The 16,410-nt window shown below is 43.2% G+C and overlaps 1 protein-coding gene across 2 annotated transcripts; it reads right to left on the minus strand.

Moving 5' to 3' along the window:
- Window positions 1-915: 915 nt before the first annotated feature.
- ncoa6 (nuclear receptor coactivator 6) lies at window positions 916-15,817 on the minus strand. 2 transcript variants are annotated; one of them, XM_059333100.1, is made up of 17 exons: window positions 15,682-15,817; window positions 12,816-13,153; window positions 12,389-12,544; window positions 12,140-12,262; window positions 11,642-11,764; window positions 10,707-11,534; window positions 10,487-10,615; window positions 8,443-9,805; window positions 8,210-8,328; window positions 7,544-8,055; window positions 7,207-7,443; window positions 4,032-7,068; window positions 3,624-3,680; window positions 3,445-3,475; window positions 2,935-2,976; window positions 2,558-2,691; window positions 916-1,303 (listed from the first exon to the last, which is right to left on the minus strand). In XM_059333100.1, the coding sequence occupies exons 2-17, from the start codon at window positions 13,111-13,113 to the stop codon at window positions 1,257-1,259; spliced, it is 7,236 nt and encodes a 2,411-aa protein (XP_059189083.1). In that variant the 5' UTR covers window positions 13,114-13,153; window positions 15,682-15,817; the 3' UTR covers window positions 916-1,256. The 2 variants fall into 2 exon arrangements, with proteins under 2 accessions (XP_059189083.1, XP_059189084.1); XM_059333101.1 differs by lacking the exon at window positions 2,935-2,976.
- Between the last annotated feature and the right edge of the window lie 593 nt (window positions 15,818-16,410).

Below are 16,410 nucleotides of genomic sequence, written 5' to 3' on the forward strand. Positions count from 1 at the left end.
TGTTCTTTGATTTTTCAAGTGCATTGAACACAATCCAACCCAACATACTCAGAGATGGGAGTGGATCTTTCCTTCATCTCCTGGATCACAGATTACCTGACAGGAAGACCACAGTATGTCAGGTTGGGGAACTGTGTTTCTGGGACATTAACCCTTAATAGGGCACTCATTGAAATACTTGCAAATTCCAAATTTCAACTCTAGAGAATATTGGATTACATACTGCCAGAATGTGTAAAAAAAACAAACATACGGACCCGGGGGAGGGGGGTAATATTTTGAGAAAGAAGTTTACAAGATTAAAGTGGCAAATCTACGTGAAAAAAAATGTTACAACTATATTTGGTAACTTCAGTGGATATCAAAATGGGGTCCCCATGTCTCTCTGTGAGGTCATAGAACCACATGGATTTGTAATATTTAGAGAAAAAAGTTGCAAATTTACAAGATTAAAGTGGCAAATCTGCGCGAAAAGTCACAGATTTACAAGAAAAAAGTAAAAAAAAAAAAAAAAAAAGCAACTTTTTTTCTCGCAGATTCACCACTTTAAATCTCATAAATCTGCACTTTTTTTCCACGTAGATCTGCCACTTTAAATGGACATAACAAAATATGTCTGTTTTGTCCCTTGACTTTCTGAAATAAGGTCCCATGGTGGTCAACCAGAAGGGGAGGGACTTCCCCTCTCTATGTTGGAACCATTAGGTAACAAAGTGCCATACTTTTATATAAATTGCTCACAAGGTGGATTGTCTTGAATAACTGGGTCATAATCTCTGGAAACCCTCATTGCTGGGGTTTGTTTGTGCCTTGAGCACTACAAGATAAGGAAAACATCTATTTTTGATTTTGGGGTGAACTGCCCCTTTAAAATGATCAGCAATTTTCAGGCAACACATTAATCATTTTACAAAGTTTCACAGAACAAAAAAGCAGTAGAAAATTTAATTCAGTTTTACAACATAATTATACAATCATGACAAGCTCCATTATCAGTCTTCACATGATTAATCCAGCATTTAATATAAAAAGCACATTCACACAAACACATACTGTATTGCACACATTCTAACTACAATCTCACATAATAGCATGGACAAAACGATACCATAATTCTTTTTAAAACAATCTGTACATGGTTTCTTCTTCCATTGAAAATTCATAATCTGGGACAGAGAAACCGATATCAACTGATTCACAGCGGGAACAAAAACATTTACAGTACAGTTCACAGGTTGCCACAACTGCAGTTGTGCCTATTTGGACTTCCTTCGTTTGGCCTGTGTGGGGCTCGCTCCAGTTTCTGTTAGAAAGAGTATACAAGTGTATGAGGGAAAAGGTAGTAATGCCATGTGTATATCTTAGGTGTAGTGATAGATATTCTGTCTTGCACTGCAAAAAACATTAAGTTTACAAAGTATTTTCTTCTTATATCTAGCAATAGCATCTTAATTATCTTGTTTTGAGTATAATTTACCTACTGACCATAGCGTCATGTGCTTATTTTAAGAACATGTGTCTTTTTGTAACAAAAATGAGTGAATAACCCTCTTCACAGGGATTTCAGTCTTGTGTAAAGACTTCTTTTTAGGATTGACATTGTGACCTTTTTCCAGTTTTTCAATCTATTCAACTATTTAATATGGTGAGTTGTTACATAAAATATTGGCTCCAAATGAGAGTTTTAGTTGCATGTAGTTTAAATGCTATTTCAAAAGCATTTTCTACCACCAGTATCTACCCACAGATACTGAAATGAGAAAAAGTCATGCTAGTTTCAAGTATTGCTGGCTTATTTTAATGTAACAGTTGGGCTTTTCAAGCCACAATTGCTCGAAATAAGTACGTTTGGATTTACTTTAACCCTCTGAAATCTTGGGCTATTATGTCCTTTAAAAAATCTGTTAAAAAATCTTTACCATGCCATGTTGGCATCAGTTATTCAGTGTTACCACACCTATATGTCCTGATAATTAATTTTTTAACTTTGATTTACTTGATCAAAATTTTGAACCCAAAAGAAACTAAAGAAAACATAAAATCTGATCTTGAAAATGATATTTCAATACACAGAATTTTAAATGTTGCAAATATATAATACAGGTTGCAAATATTACATATAACAGGTAAAATGAGGATAATCTCTAGTTCTTTTATATTATATTATTTTATATTTTATACTAAATATATTTGACATTATCTCCAGTTTTCCTTGGCGGAATATCATAAAAAAAATCTGGTATGAAGTTTCAAGCCAGAACTTTAAAGGGAAGCTGATGGCAAGACTCCACGTTGCTAAATTTTTATGTCTTCACGTCATTAAGAAGTAACGTGCCGGTGCTTTCAAGGACTCCAGAGGCTTAAGACATCATTGTTTTTCCGGTGCCGTGATTTTTCACTTACTTAAACAATTCTTACAAAGAAAAATTAACTAACTGCACTGGCAGATAATTTTACTTGTTTCAAGCATGTTTTTGCCTAATTCTAGTTATTTATTTGTCTTTTTTTTGTCAGTTGGTTTTTGCAGTGTGTAAAACTACTTGTGTGCATTAATTACCCTTTACAGCAGCACTGGTTCCAGGCCTGGCTGATCTCTTCCTAATGCCGCTGTCTGCTACTGGCTCCTCCTCCACCTCCTTCTCTGCCCGGGAGCTGCGTCTACTTGGTCCCTTGGGCTTCTCTGCAGCAGCCCTGGGAGCACCAGATAGAAAAACAACGACAAGGAAGGAAGGAAGGACAACACAACAATATGTTACTAAAGATGCAAGGGTAAGAGTTAACTCTTCTCTACTCAGAGAAAGATATAATACCACTCAGGGCTCTGCTGTTTTTCCTCGTCTACCACAGATATTGTCCTTCTTCATCCCGGCAGCATCCACTACGCCGACATGATCACTGCTTGTCTTTGCAGCACAAACATGTTAAAATACATACCTTGGGACTAAGTTGATGGGCGTCTTTCTTTTCTTTGCCCATCTGTGATAGAAGTGGAAAAACAGCGGTAAACTATAAACTGAGGCTTAACAAACATGGCTTCACTTCCCCACCACATTATGACAAACCCCAGGAAAAGAGATGTGGCTATTAAGGTCAGTGGAGTGGTGCAAGTTGCTTTGTGATAGGTTGTTCTTCGTTTAACCGTCTGACATGCATTAGTATATTATTTATATTGTTGCATGCCAATCATACATACCAAGTGCTGAGGCCACGTGGCTCATTGTTTTCGCCATGTACCTCCTTGGCCAACCAAATGAACTCCCTGAGTTTCAGTAGAGTTAGAAATGTCTAAGCATTTCTCCTTCAAGAGCGCAGGTCTTAAAACTAGGTTGACTTTTCAAAAATCAATAATAAGGAACACCTTAGTAGACCCCTGCACATGAAGCATTACACAGCTAATCAACAATACAGTTGTTTCAATTATACAAATTATATGAGGAATCTTACCCCTGCTCAGAACCTGTTGAGACCTCTTCACCTGAACAGGACAAAATGAAGAATTAATTCTATGGCATATATGGCTCATATGACAACATATATAATATGGAACTGTTCTTCATCAAAAATACAAGCAGTTGTTTCTTAAAACAAGAGCAACTTCCTAAAACAAAGATAGCCACACCAACCTGTCTTCTCACTGGCAACAGGTTCCTGGGGCTGTGGGACTTCTTGTTGAACAGGTGCTGAGAAAAGGATCATATAGTTTAACTGATACATTTGAATATGTACAACAAATGATTAGTTAGGACTATATATTAATAACTGTGCAACTAAAATGTAGAGTGGCTATGTGAATGTATATAAGGTGTTAAGTAGAAGGCAAATGCATAGTCTCTCTGCCATTATCACCACCAGTAAGCAATGGTTTTGTATAAAGCAACTGCTTTTTAAACAAGACAAAAAACAGGAATATCAAATATTCCATGTAAATGCAAGCAAGGGACAGCTGTACAAACCAGGGAAAAGCTTGATCTGACCAAGGATCATGGTGAAGTGTGTTCATTATCCTGTTTATTTGATAGTTGTGCTTTTACCTGGGGTGGTCTGAGGGGGTTCAGCAGATGCAGCAGTGGGTGGCATTGGAGGCTCCATAGCTGGGGGCTCAGGCTGAGCTGGTGGAACTCCGCTGGGGTTAGAAACTGGAGAGGATGTGGCGGGGGAAACCTCTGGAGCAGGTCCAGATCCAGCAACAATTGGAACAATGGACGGTACAGGACTTTGTACGGGGGCAACCGTAGAGAGCATGGTAGCAGAAGAGACACCTGTGGTAGCACCAACTACAGTGGCAATAGCAGCTTGAGAAGTTACAGCCTGGACCTGGCTTGTGACTGAAGCTGGTGCAGGCACTGGAGCCTGGGTAACAATCAGGGTAGGAGCAGCCATTTGGCCAAGAACTGGGATTGGAGAGGAGACAGCAGGTGGAGTAATGCTGTTTGAGGCAGCAGCAGCAGATGTTTGAGAAGCTAGTGCTTCAATCTGAATGGCAGAACTAGCAGGAGGATGAAGGACCTGTTGGGGAACAGCCCCAGTGGGGCCCTGCGCTGGCCTTTCTACAGGACTCTGCTGGGAGTCAGCTGTAACAGAAACAGCAGCAACAGCCTGTGCAGGTTTATTTTTCATCTGGGTAGTGGGAGATGGAGACATGGGGCTTTTTCGGATTGTGCTAGCAGCCCCAGGACTGGAGCAGAGAGGAGGAGAAGCAAGGGGCGACTGAAAGGGAGATGGTGCTGAGGGGCTTGGATGGGGAGATGGCTGCTGGACTGGAGGACTAGGTTTCTGAGCAGGAGCTGCCTCACCTAGATTTTCTATTTTGGGTGCCCCTTGGTTGATCTGCTGAGGAGCTGGGGGGGTACCAATTGGGACTGATGAGGACATACTAGTTGCAATCTGGACCTGCCCAACAGCACTTCTGGGAGGCTGAGTAATAGTCATGTTGGCCCCTGAGGACTGAGTAGAGCTTGGGGCAGGAGACAGTTGGATGTTTGTGGTGGACACTTGGATAGGCCCCACCATGGTGACTGACTGAGACACCATTGTGGTATTGGGAGCCACAGATGCGCCTGGGACCTGGAAAATTGGGTTGATAAATACAGGGGTGGTGGTGATAAACTGAGGTCGGGGGACCGGGGCCTGCTGCCGGATGTCCTGAGGTCTAATGTTCTTGTTGGGGACAGCCACCATGGTGGAGACCATAGAAGTGGGAGCCTGAGGGGTGGGAGCAGAGGTGATGGGGTTAGAGGTTACAAATACGGTGATCTGGTTGGGGGAAATTGTGCTTGAAGAGGCAGGGATCTGTATGACTGAGTGGACACTTGACACAGGTTTAGGACTAGGGCTTGGTTTTAGAGCTGAGCTGGAGTTTGAGTTGGTACTAACAGTCAAGGCAGGACTGCTCTGACCAGAAGTGACTAGGTTGGGGCTTACAGTCGTAGTGGCATTAGTGTTAGTACTTAGGGTGGGGCAGAGCGTAGGTGTTGGGTTTACATTCGGACTGGGATTGACACCTAGACTTGAGATGGAGTTTTGGCTAAGGTTGGGGGTAGTATTAACGGCCATGTTAGTGCTAGGATGAGGGCTGGAAATTGAAGCAGGCTGTAAACTAGGACTGCTAATAGGGACTGGGACAGAAGGTTTGGGTTTAGCTTCCAATTCATTTATAGTAGTAGTAGTAGTAGTAGTAGTAGCAGAGACAGCAACTGACATATCTGTACTCTGGGGATTACTGTGGAGTGGTCTCTCTGGATCCAAAGCAGACTTGGGGCTGTCCTTTCCCATAACATCCCTTACAATATTGCTCTGTATGGGCCTATGAGGCATGTTTGGGATACCAGAGTTATCCAGTAACTGATTGAGGGAGGTTGGAGCTGCCCTAAGAGTTGATGGGACCTCAGAGTCCTGCATAGGTGCTGTGTGCCTATCACCTGCACCAGCCTGCAGTTCCAATTCAGGTTTAGGCTGCTGAGGCATAGGGAAACGAGGATTTGCCATTCTGGGAGCTGATAGCTCCCTCAATGGCTGGGGCTGGGGTTGAGACTGAGGCATCTGTCGCTGCTCTGCTGTCATCATTCCCTGACTTTCCCTGGCTCCCTCAGCAGGGTTACCTTGTATCCCGTGGAAGGGGCTCTGGATTTGTTGAGCCTCCATGGCCCCACTCACTTGTGAAGGCATAGATACTGGACTTGGGGGTACTGAGGTAGAGCCTAGCATCATGGTTTGCCCCTGTGGGTTTACCAACTGCTGCTGAGGGGGAGGGCATGTGAGGGCCATCTTTGGCCCCTTTTGTCTACCTGGACTTGGGGTGGCTGATTTTCGGCTAGAAGCAGGACTTGACCTTCGACTATTGCTAGGACTTGCCCTCTTACCCTGCCCTCCAGGCTGTTTCTCCTGCTTAGTGCCTGCACCTCCTACCCCAGTGACTGTAGAGAAAGGCTGCTGACTGTTAGCGTTATTTCCACCAACACTGCCATTGTTGTTGTTGCCAGGTAAAGTTAAGCTAGGGGGCGCCTGCCCAATGGCTTTCAGAGTTGTTGGGTTAAGACCTTGCTGATCAAATCCCCTGTTTAGGTTAGGCTGCCTGGGAGGCAGAGGAATGTTGATTTTGGGAGGAAACAGTCCTGCAATAGAGGCATTAAGCCTCTCAGGTGAAAGGTTGATTTCGGAGGGCTCAGTACTGGGCGGACGATTAGTTGGGGTGAGGGGATGGTGGTATGGTCTGGGGCTGGCTCTGTTGGGGGTTTTGGGCCTGGAGCTCTGTGAGGTTGTGGGGACACTGGGAAAATGGAGGCCAGGCATGGGACCTCCTTGCTGAGGCTGACTAGGTAACTGTTGCTGGGGACTGGCTCCAGTGTGCTGGGGCATTGGTGATGGACCAGGGCCTTGTTTCATTATGTGAGTGTTGGAGCCCTGATTGGGCATCATTTGTTGGGATCCATTTCCAGGCTGCACCCCCATTTCTGGGCCGCCAGGCCTTTCCTGCTTTGGATGAGCCCCTGCAACGGCCTCCTCAGGCCCAGTGCCTTGAGGACCCTGCCCTGCATCAGGATGGGACATTCTTCGAGCAGCACCTGCAAGCTGGAAAAGAAAACAAGTACAAACACATATAGTTCACTCCAAAGAATATACATAACATTGCACTCAGAGATATAATTCAAATCAAAAGACACAAATGTCAATATTGTGTCAACATATGTTGTAGCAGATGGCCCTCACCTGTGGGTTCACCATCAAGGGCATCCCTCTGGCTTTGTCAGGTGATGGAGGTACCCCTCCATGTCCTTGAAGGTTGATCATGACAGGCATGTTGCCTTGCTGTGTGACGGGAAGCCTCTGCACCTCAGGTGGATTTCCAATGCCCCGAGGAGGGAGCTGCCCTCCTGGAGGGATGGACATGCGATTCTTTGCCTGCTCCTGCTGCATCTTCAGCATCAGCATCATATGCTGTTGTTGCTAAAATGCAAAATAGGGAAAATCAAGTGTGAATAGCTAAAACTGTAACTATTGTGTTGATACTAAACACTGTCATCAAGGCCCATGATAATAATAATACCTGCTGTTGCAGGTGGGGTGGTTGAGTTTGTTGCTGCTGCTGCTGCTGCTGCAACTGATGAGGGTGCATCTGGGGTTGGCCTTGACCGGGAGTCTGCGGCCCCGTCATACCCTGCTGCCCTTGAGCATTCTGGAGACCCTGCATCTGCATCTGTTGCATCTGCTGTTGTTGCTGCATCTGTTGTTGTTGCTGTTGTTGTTGTAACTGTTGCTGCTGCTGTAGTTGCTGTTGTTGCATTTGTTGTTGTATTTGTTGTTGCTGTTGCTGCATTTGTTGTTGCTGTATCTGCTGCTGCTGCATGTGCTGCAGTTGTTGTTGTTGTTGTTGTTGTTGTTGCTGCTGCTGCTGTTGCTGCTGCTGCTGTTGTTGTTGTTGTTGTTGCTGTTGCTGCTGCTGTTGTTGTTGCTGTTGCTGCTGTTGTTGTTGTTGTTGCTGCTGCTGCTGCTGCTGTTGCATAAACTGCATGGGTACCTGCTGCAATACTCTCTGGTCTCCAGGTTGGCCAGGAAAGCCTAGTACAAGTGTAGAGGGGCACGTGTACACAAATCAGATATCAATACAAATTATGAAAAGTACTGCATACTGTAAAGTTGCTTCAACTAAAGAATTAGCAACTGATGTTGATACAAAAAAAGTCCAAAAATGGATTAACTGTATGCCACCTACCTGCAGGCCTATTGGCAAAATCAGGGAGTTTCTGGCCAGAGTTGTCTAAACCTAAATTCTGATCAGCACACAGATTTGGCAGTTCGGAATCCTCCATGCCAGCAGCCACATCAAGACCACTAAGAGAATAAATAGATGAAGCTAAATCAATTAGTTTATGTAACAGTGATACAATTAACTTCAGCTGTCCCCGTGGAAATACCAAAACTGTAAGAAATAGAAATAATAATTACCCAATTCCCTCTACTTGCTGTTGTCCCTCTCCCTCTTTGGGCTTCTTCTTTCTTGGTGGTTTCTTCTTTTTGGGTTTGGCTTGATTGCCTCCCCCTGCTCCCTGTTTTCCTCCTGGCCCAAACTGGCTGGCTGAGATATCACTCTGCAGCAAGTTAACCAGCAGTGGGCTAGTCAGTGTTACATCCTTGCTGACAGGAAAGCCTCCTGGCTGTACACAGGGTCCACCCATTGGCATCTGGCCTGGGAACTGTGGATTAAAGTTCATGCCATGACCTGCAAAGTGGCCATTTCCCATCTGCATGTGCTGAGGGCCCCCCATCATACCTTGCTGTTGCTGTCCCTGCATATCAGGCACCATCTGTTGGACCCCCAAGTCACCTGTCCCACTATTAGGATCTACTAAAGGATGTGGGTGTTGTTGAGCTGCCTGTTGTTGTTGTTGTTGTTGTTGTTGTTGCTGCTGCTGCTGTTGCAACATAGCTTGTTGCTGCTGTTTCTGTTGCTGCTGTAACTGCTGCTGTTGCAACTGTTGTTGGATAAGAGGATGACCAGCAGGCAGCCTCATCTGTTGCCCATGCATGCCCATAGCTTGATTAGGATTACCAGCCATAGGAACCTGCTGGGGCTGTTGTTGGTTCATCTGCTGGTGTTGTTGTTGTTGCTGCTGCTGCTGTTGTTGTTGTTGTTGCTGCTGTAGTTGTTGCTGTTGCAACTGGTGTTGTTGCTGCTGTTGTAATTGCTGCTGTTGGAGTTGAGCCATTTGCTGCTGCTGTTGTGGAGTCATCTGCTGAGGGCCAACCTGGCCCTGGAACTGAGCCATGTTACCCGGCACATTTGGAGCAGGGCCACGCATCATCTGGCCTGGCATGACCCCAGCTGGAATCTTGCCTCCAAATGCCTTGTTGCCTTGCATCTGATTGGCAACCATTTGCTCCATCATGGAGTTTTGTTGCTGTTGTTGTTGTTGCTGCTGCTGTTGTTGTTGTTGTAGGAGCATGGCCTGGTGCCCTTGGCCTCCAACCATCTGACCCTGCCCATGCATCACCCCCTGGCCTTGCTGAGGCATCATTTGCTTGGGTGGGGTCATCCCTCCTCTCTGCCCTTGACTGAGGGGCCTTGAGAGGACAGTCTGACCGCCAACCTGGCCTTGAACCTTTTGGCTGGGGGAGGAGGACACGGGCTGGGCCTGATGCTGGAGGCCCATCATCTGGGTCGGGAGGCCAGGCTGTTGCTGGCCCATACTAGGCCCGGTGGTTGTACCAGGGGGTAGACCTGCCATGCTACTTTGTACACCCATAACATTGGGTTGGGCATGAGGCGGACCCTGCATTGAGTTTGGTGTGGTGGCCGACGGTGGCGCTCCTGATGTAAAATGGAAAGGGGGGGAAATTGTTTAAATTGGATTCACAACAGGTAATAACCTATTATGCTTTTTTTCTACCTGTATGTTAAGACATGGCATGTCAAATGAGGCTATTGAAACACTTGGTCTACTCCACCTTAACAAGTCTATGGCGAGATTTAAGCTTTACTTATAATAGCTCATGCTGTGATAAAGATTCCTGATATTGATAGTTTATATATCCAGTAAACAGACAACTCACTGCAGTCCATAATTTCTTTATTAGGGCTGCCATGTTAATACTATATTCATAATAATAATAATAATGATAATAATATCTGCTGATCTCAAACTTCTGGCCTGCAACTATTAATTTATCATTATAAACTTATAACAATATAATATGTTACAAAATATCATTATAAACTTATAACATAATAATATGTTAAGCATAGTTCTTTAATTGCTATTGACGTTTTCAGAGGGAAATAAATATTCATGATATTTATTAATTACTAGTTTTGTAGTGGTTAACCACATATTAGAGATGCAGTAGTGTATATTTTTACAGCAGCTGTTTTCAGTCAAAGAGCTTTTTTCAAATATAAAATATCTTGCCTCAGTACATGTAATTTCCACGGGATCTATACACAGATCTTTGCCAAAAATGTTTGTGATTGTGTAAACTGCAAATGTTTTACCTGTGTGAGTCATCGCTTGGCTGCTCTGTAGCTGCTGACCAGCTCCTCCACCAGGGGTTCCTGGAGCGGCACTCACCTGACCTTGGACAAAGTTTGGGTTTGGAAAGGCCATTGGACGCTTTGCCATGCCTGTAATTAGTATTAATTAAATATGTTATTGTAGACATCCGACATACATTACATAACATACTAGAGCAAAAAACAGTTAACGACAACCCACCTGGGTGAACTTGGGCCCCAGTCTGTCCATGCTGGGGCATTCCCATGAATCCTTGTTGCATGTTACCTTGTTGGCCAAGGGCTGCTCTTCCAGGTGATCCAACGCCTTGGGGGAAACCCTGTGGAGTTGTAGGTCTCTGAGCCATCATGGGAGGAGTCCCTGGGGAACCCTGCTGGAAAGGAGATGAGGAGGAACCAGGGGACTTAGCAGTGAGGTTGCCCTGCGGTCCAGATGTTGGTGGGAGTGGTGGAGGGGGTCTGGGTTGTCCTGCAACACCAACAGGTCCAGCCTGTGGGCCTTTAGGCTGGGGGGTAGCAAACTGACCCACTCCTGGCTGCTGTTGTTGCTGTATTTGTCCCTGTCCCATGGCATTGAATACTTGCCCAGCCTGCTGGCTGCCAAATGGATACGGGGGAGGAGGGTGGCTAGGAGTCTGAACTGTAGCAAGAGAAGGTGGACGTTGAACCATTTGAGCTTGGGGTGGTGGCTTTCTCCAGGCTGGGCCTCCTTGGGCTGGTGGTTGTTGGAGGACCCCAGTGGGCAACTGGTTCCAGCCAGGAGGCACAGCCATCTGGCCCGATGGGTTAAATGGAGGTCTAGGTCCAAGCTGAGAGAGCTGAGCTTGTTGCTGGGCCTGTTGTTGCTGTTGGTGATGTTGTTGTAGCTGCTGCAGCGCAGCAGGGTTGAGCGGTCTCCCACCCTGCAGAGCCTGCATGTGATGGGCGGCCTGAGGAGGCATAGGGCCTGGAGCATGGGGACCAGCCTGTTGGTGCTGAAGTTGCTGTTGCTGCTGAACCGACATCCCTGGCATCATTGGATCCATAACATCTGTGGGAGAGGAGAGTGCAGTTTTCCTATTATTTTACTGTCCAAGCTGTAAGAGATTTAAAATTACAACATACATCACTTGACGTACAAGAAATAAAGACCTGAACCTGTCTGTGAAGATGGTCTGGGAACACGAGGATGCATCTGTCCACTGCTGCCTGGTACCATAGCCTGCCCTGCCATGCCAGGCCCAGGGGGAACCATTGCCGGATTAGCCATCCTTACACCTCCTTATGTGCATATGAAATTATTTTGAGGAAAAAGGCAAAAAATATATATTTTTTAAGTGATTAAAGACTGAATAACCAAATAACATATGAATAATCTAAGTAATAAATTGTTATGATACACTATGGAAAAAAACCCTAAAAAACAATCAAGCAATACATTCAACTGTGTATTTTATTTCATGTCTTTATGCATGCATGTGTGTTAGAAATAAAGATGAACTAAATGAAGAATGTTTACATATTACCTATTGCACCATAATACCCCCCAAAAAACAACTATTACTCCTACTACTAAACAACTGACCAGTATGGAAGTTAAGTTTCAGACTACTTGGTATACAAAGTCCATGCGTTATAAATTCAGTAAACTAATACCTGGACCAGGCTGTCCTGGAAAGCCAACATCCATTCTCAACTGGCCAGGTGCTCCAATTGGTCCATTCACTCTGACCTCTTGTCCTCTATTTGGTCCTACAGCCACATTGATGGCCCCTTCACCTGAAACACAATAGAGAGAACTTAACTCTCATTTACTACAAGAGGTGTAGTTTGTACGTTTTAAGTGCCACGGACAGAAAGAAAACAACAGTCTCTTGCATTTTGTTTTGAAGGCTGTAATGTTACCTTCTATCTGCACAGAGAGAATCCCCAGGTCTCTGAGCTGCTGTTGGTTGTTCTGGGCCAGCAGTCTGAGTCGCTCAGCAGCATCCCGAGGAATGTTGAAGGTAACGCGCACACTGTTCCACGGCTCCACATGCTGTGGCTGTAACCTCTCAGAGTCTAAAAGAAGAATTTAATGGATACAGTGCATAAAATATGGAAAAACAAAATCTAGAAACAATATGTTAGAAAAGGATAAGGAAGTTGCTTGAACATACAATAGTTCACATAAACTGGGGTAGTTGCTGACTTGTTTTACAACAAAGAAACAAATGAGGTCTTCAAAGTCAATGTGAAAACAAATTGCGTTGGTGGCATTTACGGTAAAGAAAAAACAACAACTGTACTGTCTTTTTTTTCCAATCAAAATAACATTAAAATTTAAACTAACCCATATGAAGCATGTCTGGTATCCCACTGAGGATAGTGTCAAGTTTTTGAGTGAAGTCTTCATCCTCCATATTCCCTTGAAAGGCAACAAAAACTGTAAAATCTTCCTCCTCCCGGCTGTTTTCCCCCATGCCATCTTGCTCGTTGACGTTCTCCTCTTCTGTTGCTGTGCCTCCATGGCAACTGTCAGCATCCTCCCCTGCATCGTCCCCAACACCAGAGTCCCTGTCGGAGTCATTATCGGGTTCCATGTACTCTGTCCTCTGGGACAACGGAGGTGGGGTAAGTCGATGCGCCATCCTCCCCTCTTACTAGGAGTGGCGTTTGAACCGTTTTATGCTGAAATAGCACGAGAGAGAGAGACAGATCATAAGTGACTAGTCAATTTCATAAACAATAGTCCCAGCCAAGAAACTACAGAGATGACAGAGTAAAGTGGACACAATCCGTGTTGGAGTATCGGAAACTGCCTTATCAGTAGACCAAGTGCAAGTTTTCAGTTATACATTGTTACACTGCAACCTCACGTGGGACATGGAAAGAAAGTGTAAAATAGGCATTATCATCTGAATTTCTTTGAACAGATCATAGGTTACGAAAGTTTGTTACAAAAAGTAGCAAAAACAAAGCTACGATTGGAGAGATTTCTGTCAAAATCACTTTATTCTGCATGTGCTGTTTAAACCGTCGCCAAAAATAATCCAGTTGGAATAACTAGATTCTTTTAAAAACATGAATCATCTGTAGGGCTGCAACTAACGATTATTTTCATTATCGATTAATCTGACAATTATTTAAATGATTAATCGATTACTTTTTAGGTCAATAAAATGTTGAAAAATATCAATCAGTGTTTCCCAAACCACAAGATGACGTCCACAAATCTCTTGTTTTGTTCACAAACCAAAGAGATATTCAGTTAATTGTCAGAAAAGGAGCAAAGCCACCAGAAATATTCACATCGAAGAAGCTGAAATCAGAGAAACCAATTATTCGATTATCAAAATAGTTGACGATTAATTTAATAATCGATTATTGTTCTATTAATCGAATAATTGTTGCAGTTCTACACTGCAACCTCACGTGGGAAATGGTACACCAAGAAGGTGTAAAAATAGGCATTATCGTCTGAATTTGAACTTTCTGAAAGTCTTTGAACGGATCATAGGTTATGAAAGTTTGTTACAATAAGTAGCAAAAATAAAGGTACGAATGGAGAGATTTCTGTCAAAATCACTTTGTTCTGCGTGTATCGTTTAAACCATTGCCAAAAATAATCCAGTTGGAATAACTAGATTCATAAAAACATGAATCATCTGCGCTCTTCAGCAACACTGTGAAGCCATGATTGATTCTGCAGAGAGCACGATCTAGTGACAAATATTTCCTGAAAATCGGACAAAACAGCAGACTGTTTACACAGAACAGAGGGGTGAGGTCAAGAGAGGTTGCTGGTAGAGGTGGTAAAAATTTAAATAGTTCAATATGTATAGCATGTGAAGTAGAGGTAGACCGATAAATCGGGCCGATATTTGCGTTTCTTAACTGTATCGGCATTGGCCGATACGTGCGTGCATTTACTGATCAATTAGCCCATTTCACTGAGCCAACACCAGGCAAGGCACAGTGCAACATCTGCCATTTGCTGGTGCGCTGGCTGCTGATACCAGAAAAAAGAAAAACAAATCAAATATGTGGACTCATCTGAGGCGCCACCACCTCGAGGCCTAGAAATACATTCACATAGTTTGCTATCCAACTGTTAATATGTTTAGTTTGTTTCTCTTAATAAATGTTTCTTTTTTTGTTTACAGTGAGACTTGTGTAACATTTGTTATCATTGTGTCATTTTTATCATGTAAATGGAGGGAGAAAAGGCAATATTGGCTTCAAGAATCGGCCCCAAAAAATCGGCAGCACATATCAGGGATCGGTTAAGACTGATCTCAAAATAATCGGCATCGGCATAGGCCTTAAAAAACCCGTATCAGCCGACCACTAATGTGAAGACATTTTTCCCCAATAGTTTTGATACTTGAAAAAAAAAAGTTGTATTTATAAATTCCATTTCATTCTAATTAAAAATAAATAATTTCTCAGAAAAGTTCAACTTGCGTTTATTCATTTTTCATGACGTATGACGTAAGTGTTTTATACTCAACAAAAGACAGTTTTTAGTTATTCCTAATTCTAGCCAGGATTGTGCACTTGTGAAATATACAAGTGCAAAAAAAGCGCATTGATACGTATTTGAGTTCAGAGGGTTAAATAATAAAAAATATATTTCTTTTGGTAAGCAAATATGACGTTATCACAGTAACGTTGACAACACAACGTCAGCGGCTGTTGCTGGTGATGCTAGCCAAGCTCCTAACAGCAGACATTTCTAAATATGACAAACGGAGACTGTAGCTGAATGAGATGTCTAATGTCAGATAACATTACGCTTTATATATCCGCTACAATAAGTGGTGGGCACCTTGGTTAACATGATGATCGGCCCAGCAGTGACGCTAACACGGGCCTTAGCGCGTCATGAAATCTAAATCGGCAGCAAGAACACAAATATTCCGCATGCTGTATCATTTTGAATTTTCGTGACGACACTAACAACACTTGACATACAAACTAATACATTTGTAGCGGTCTCTGCACTATGACCGAGGAACAATATGAATGTCAAGGCGGTTCCTGTTGGCTCCTCCGTTAACTCAGTTAGCATCCGTTAGCTCAGTTAGCCGTGCAGCGCTGCAGTGGATTCACCGTGAACGCACTGAAACACAACACATTCGCTTCCACACTCGTTTGCTTTAACTCGGTGCATGTTACCAGCAGTAAATTCCGCATGGGAAGAGCAAAACACTTACCGCATATATTCATATGAAAATGTGTTAGACCAGTCGACATCTGCTAGCCAGATTAGCTAACAAAACATCAACCACAAGCAAGTCAGGAACGATCAAGCTAGCGACACGAAAATACTGTTTCCGGCATTGCCTGCCAAAATAAAATCCCTAGAGAGGAAGAAGCAATGTGTTATATGATGGGTTTTTTTAAAAAGACAATAAGTCCAAATTCTCTGATTTCAGCTTCTTCAATGTGAATATTTCTGGTGTCTTGTTCCTTTATGATATAAAACAAGATTTGAGGACGTCATCTTGTGGTTTGGGAAACACTGATTGATATTTTTCAACATTTTATTGACCAAACAACTTTAATGTTTAAATAATCGACAGATTAATCGATAATGAAAATATTCGTTAGTTGCAGCCCTAATAACGTTTACTTCAAATATTGCCTTTACGCAATCAAAGCATTTAAAATAGTTTTACTGATATTCAAATGTTTGGTTCTTGGATCAAATTATCATTATGCATTTATGCAAGCCTAGCCAAGACTTATTTTAAGTTTTCTGAAATTAATTCAAACTTAATAATTTTCTATAAATTAAAATATACATTTCGGTGTAATTGTTGCAATGCTCTTGTAAAAATGTATGTAGCAGAATGTTCATTGGTGTACACATTCAGCAGACACTGGTAATTGCAATGGTACTAAATTTAAGGGTAAGAAAGTTCACTACTCTGTCAGTACTC

Source organism: Centropristis striata, chromosome 5 (assembly GCF_030273125.1).
Source record: "Centropristis striata isolate RG_2023a ecotype Rhode Island chromosome 5, C.striata_1.0, whole genome shotgun sequence".
Taxonomy (NCBI): Eukaryota; Metazoa; Chordata; class Actinopteri; order Perciformes; family Serranidae; genus Centropristis; species Centropristis striata.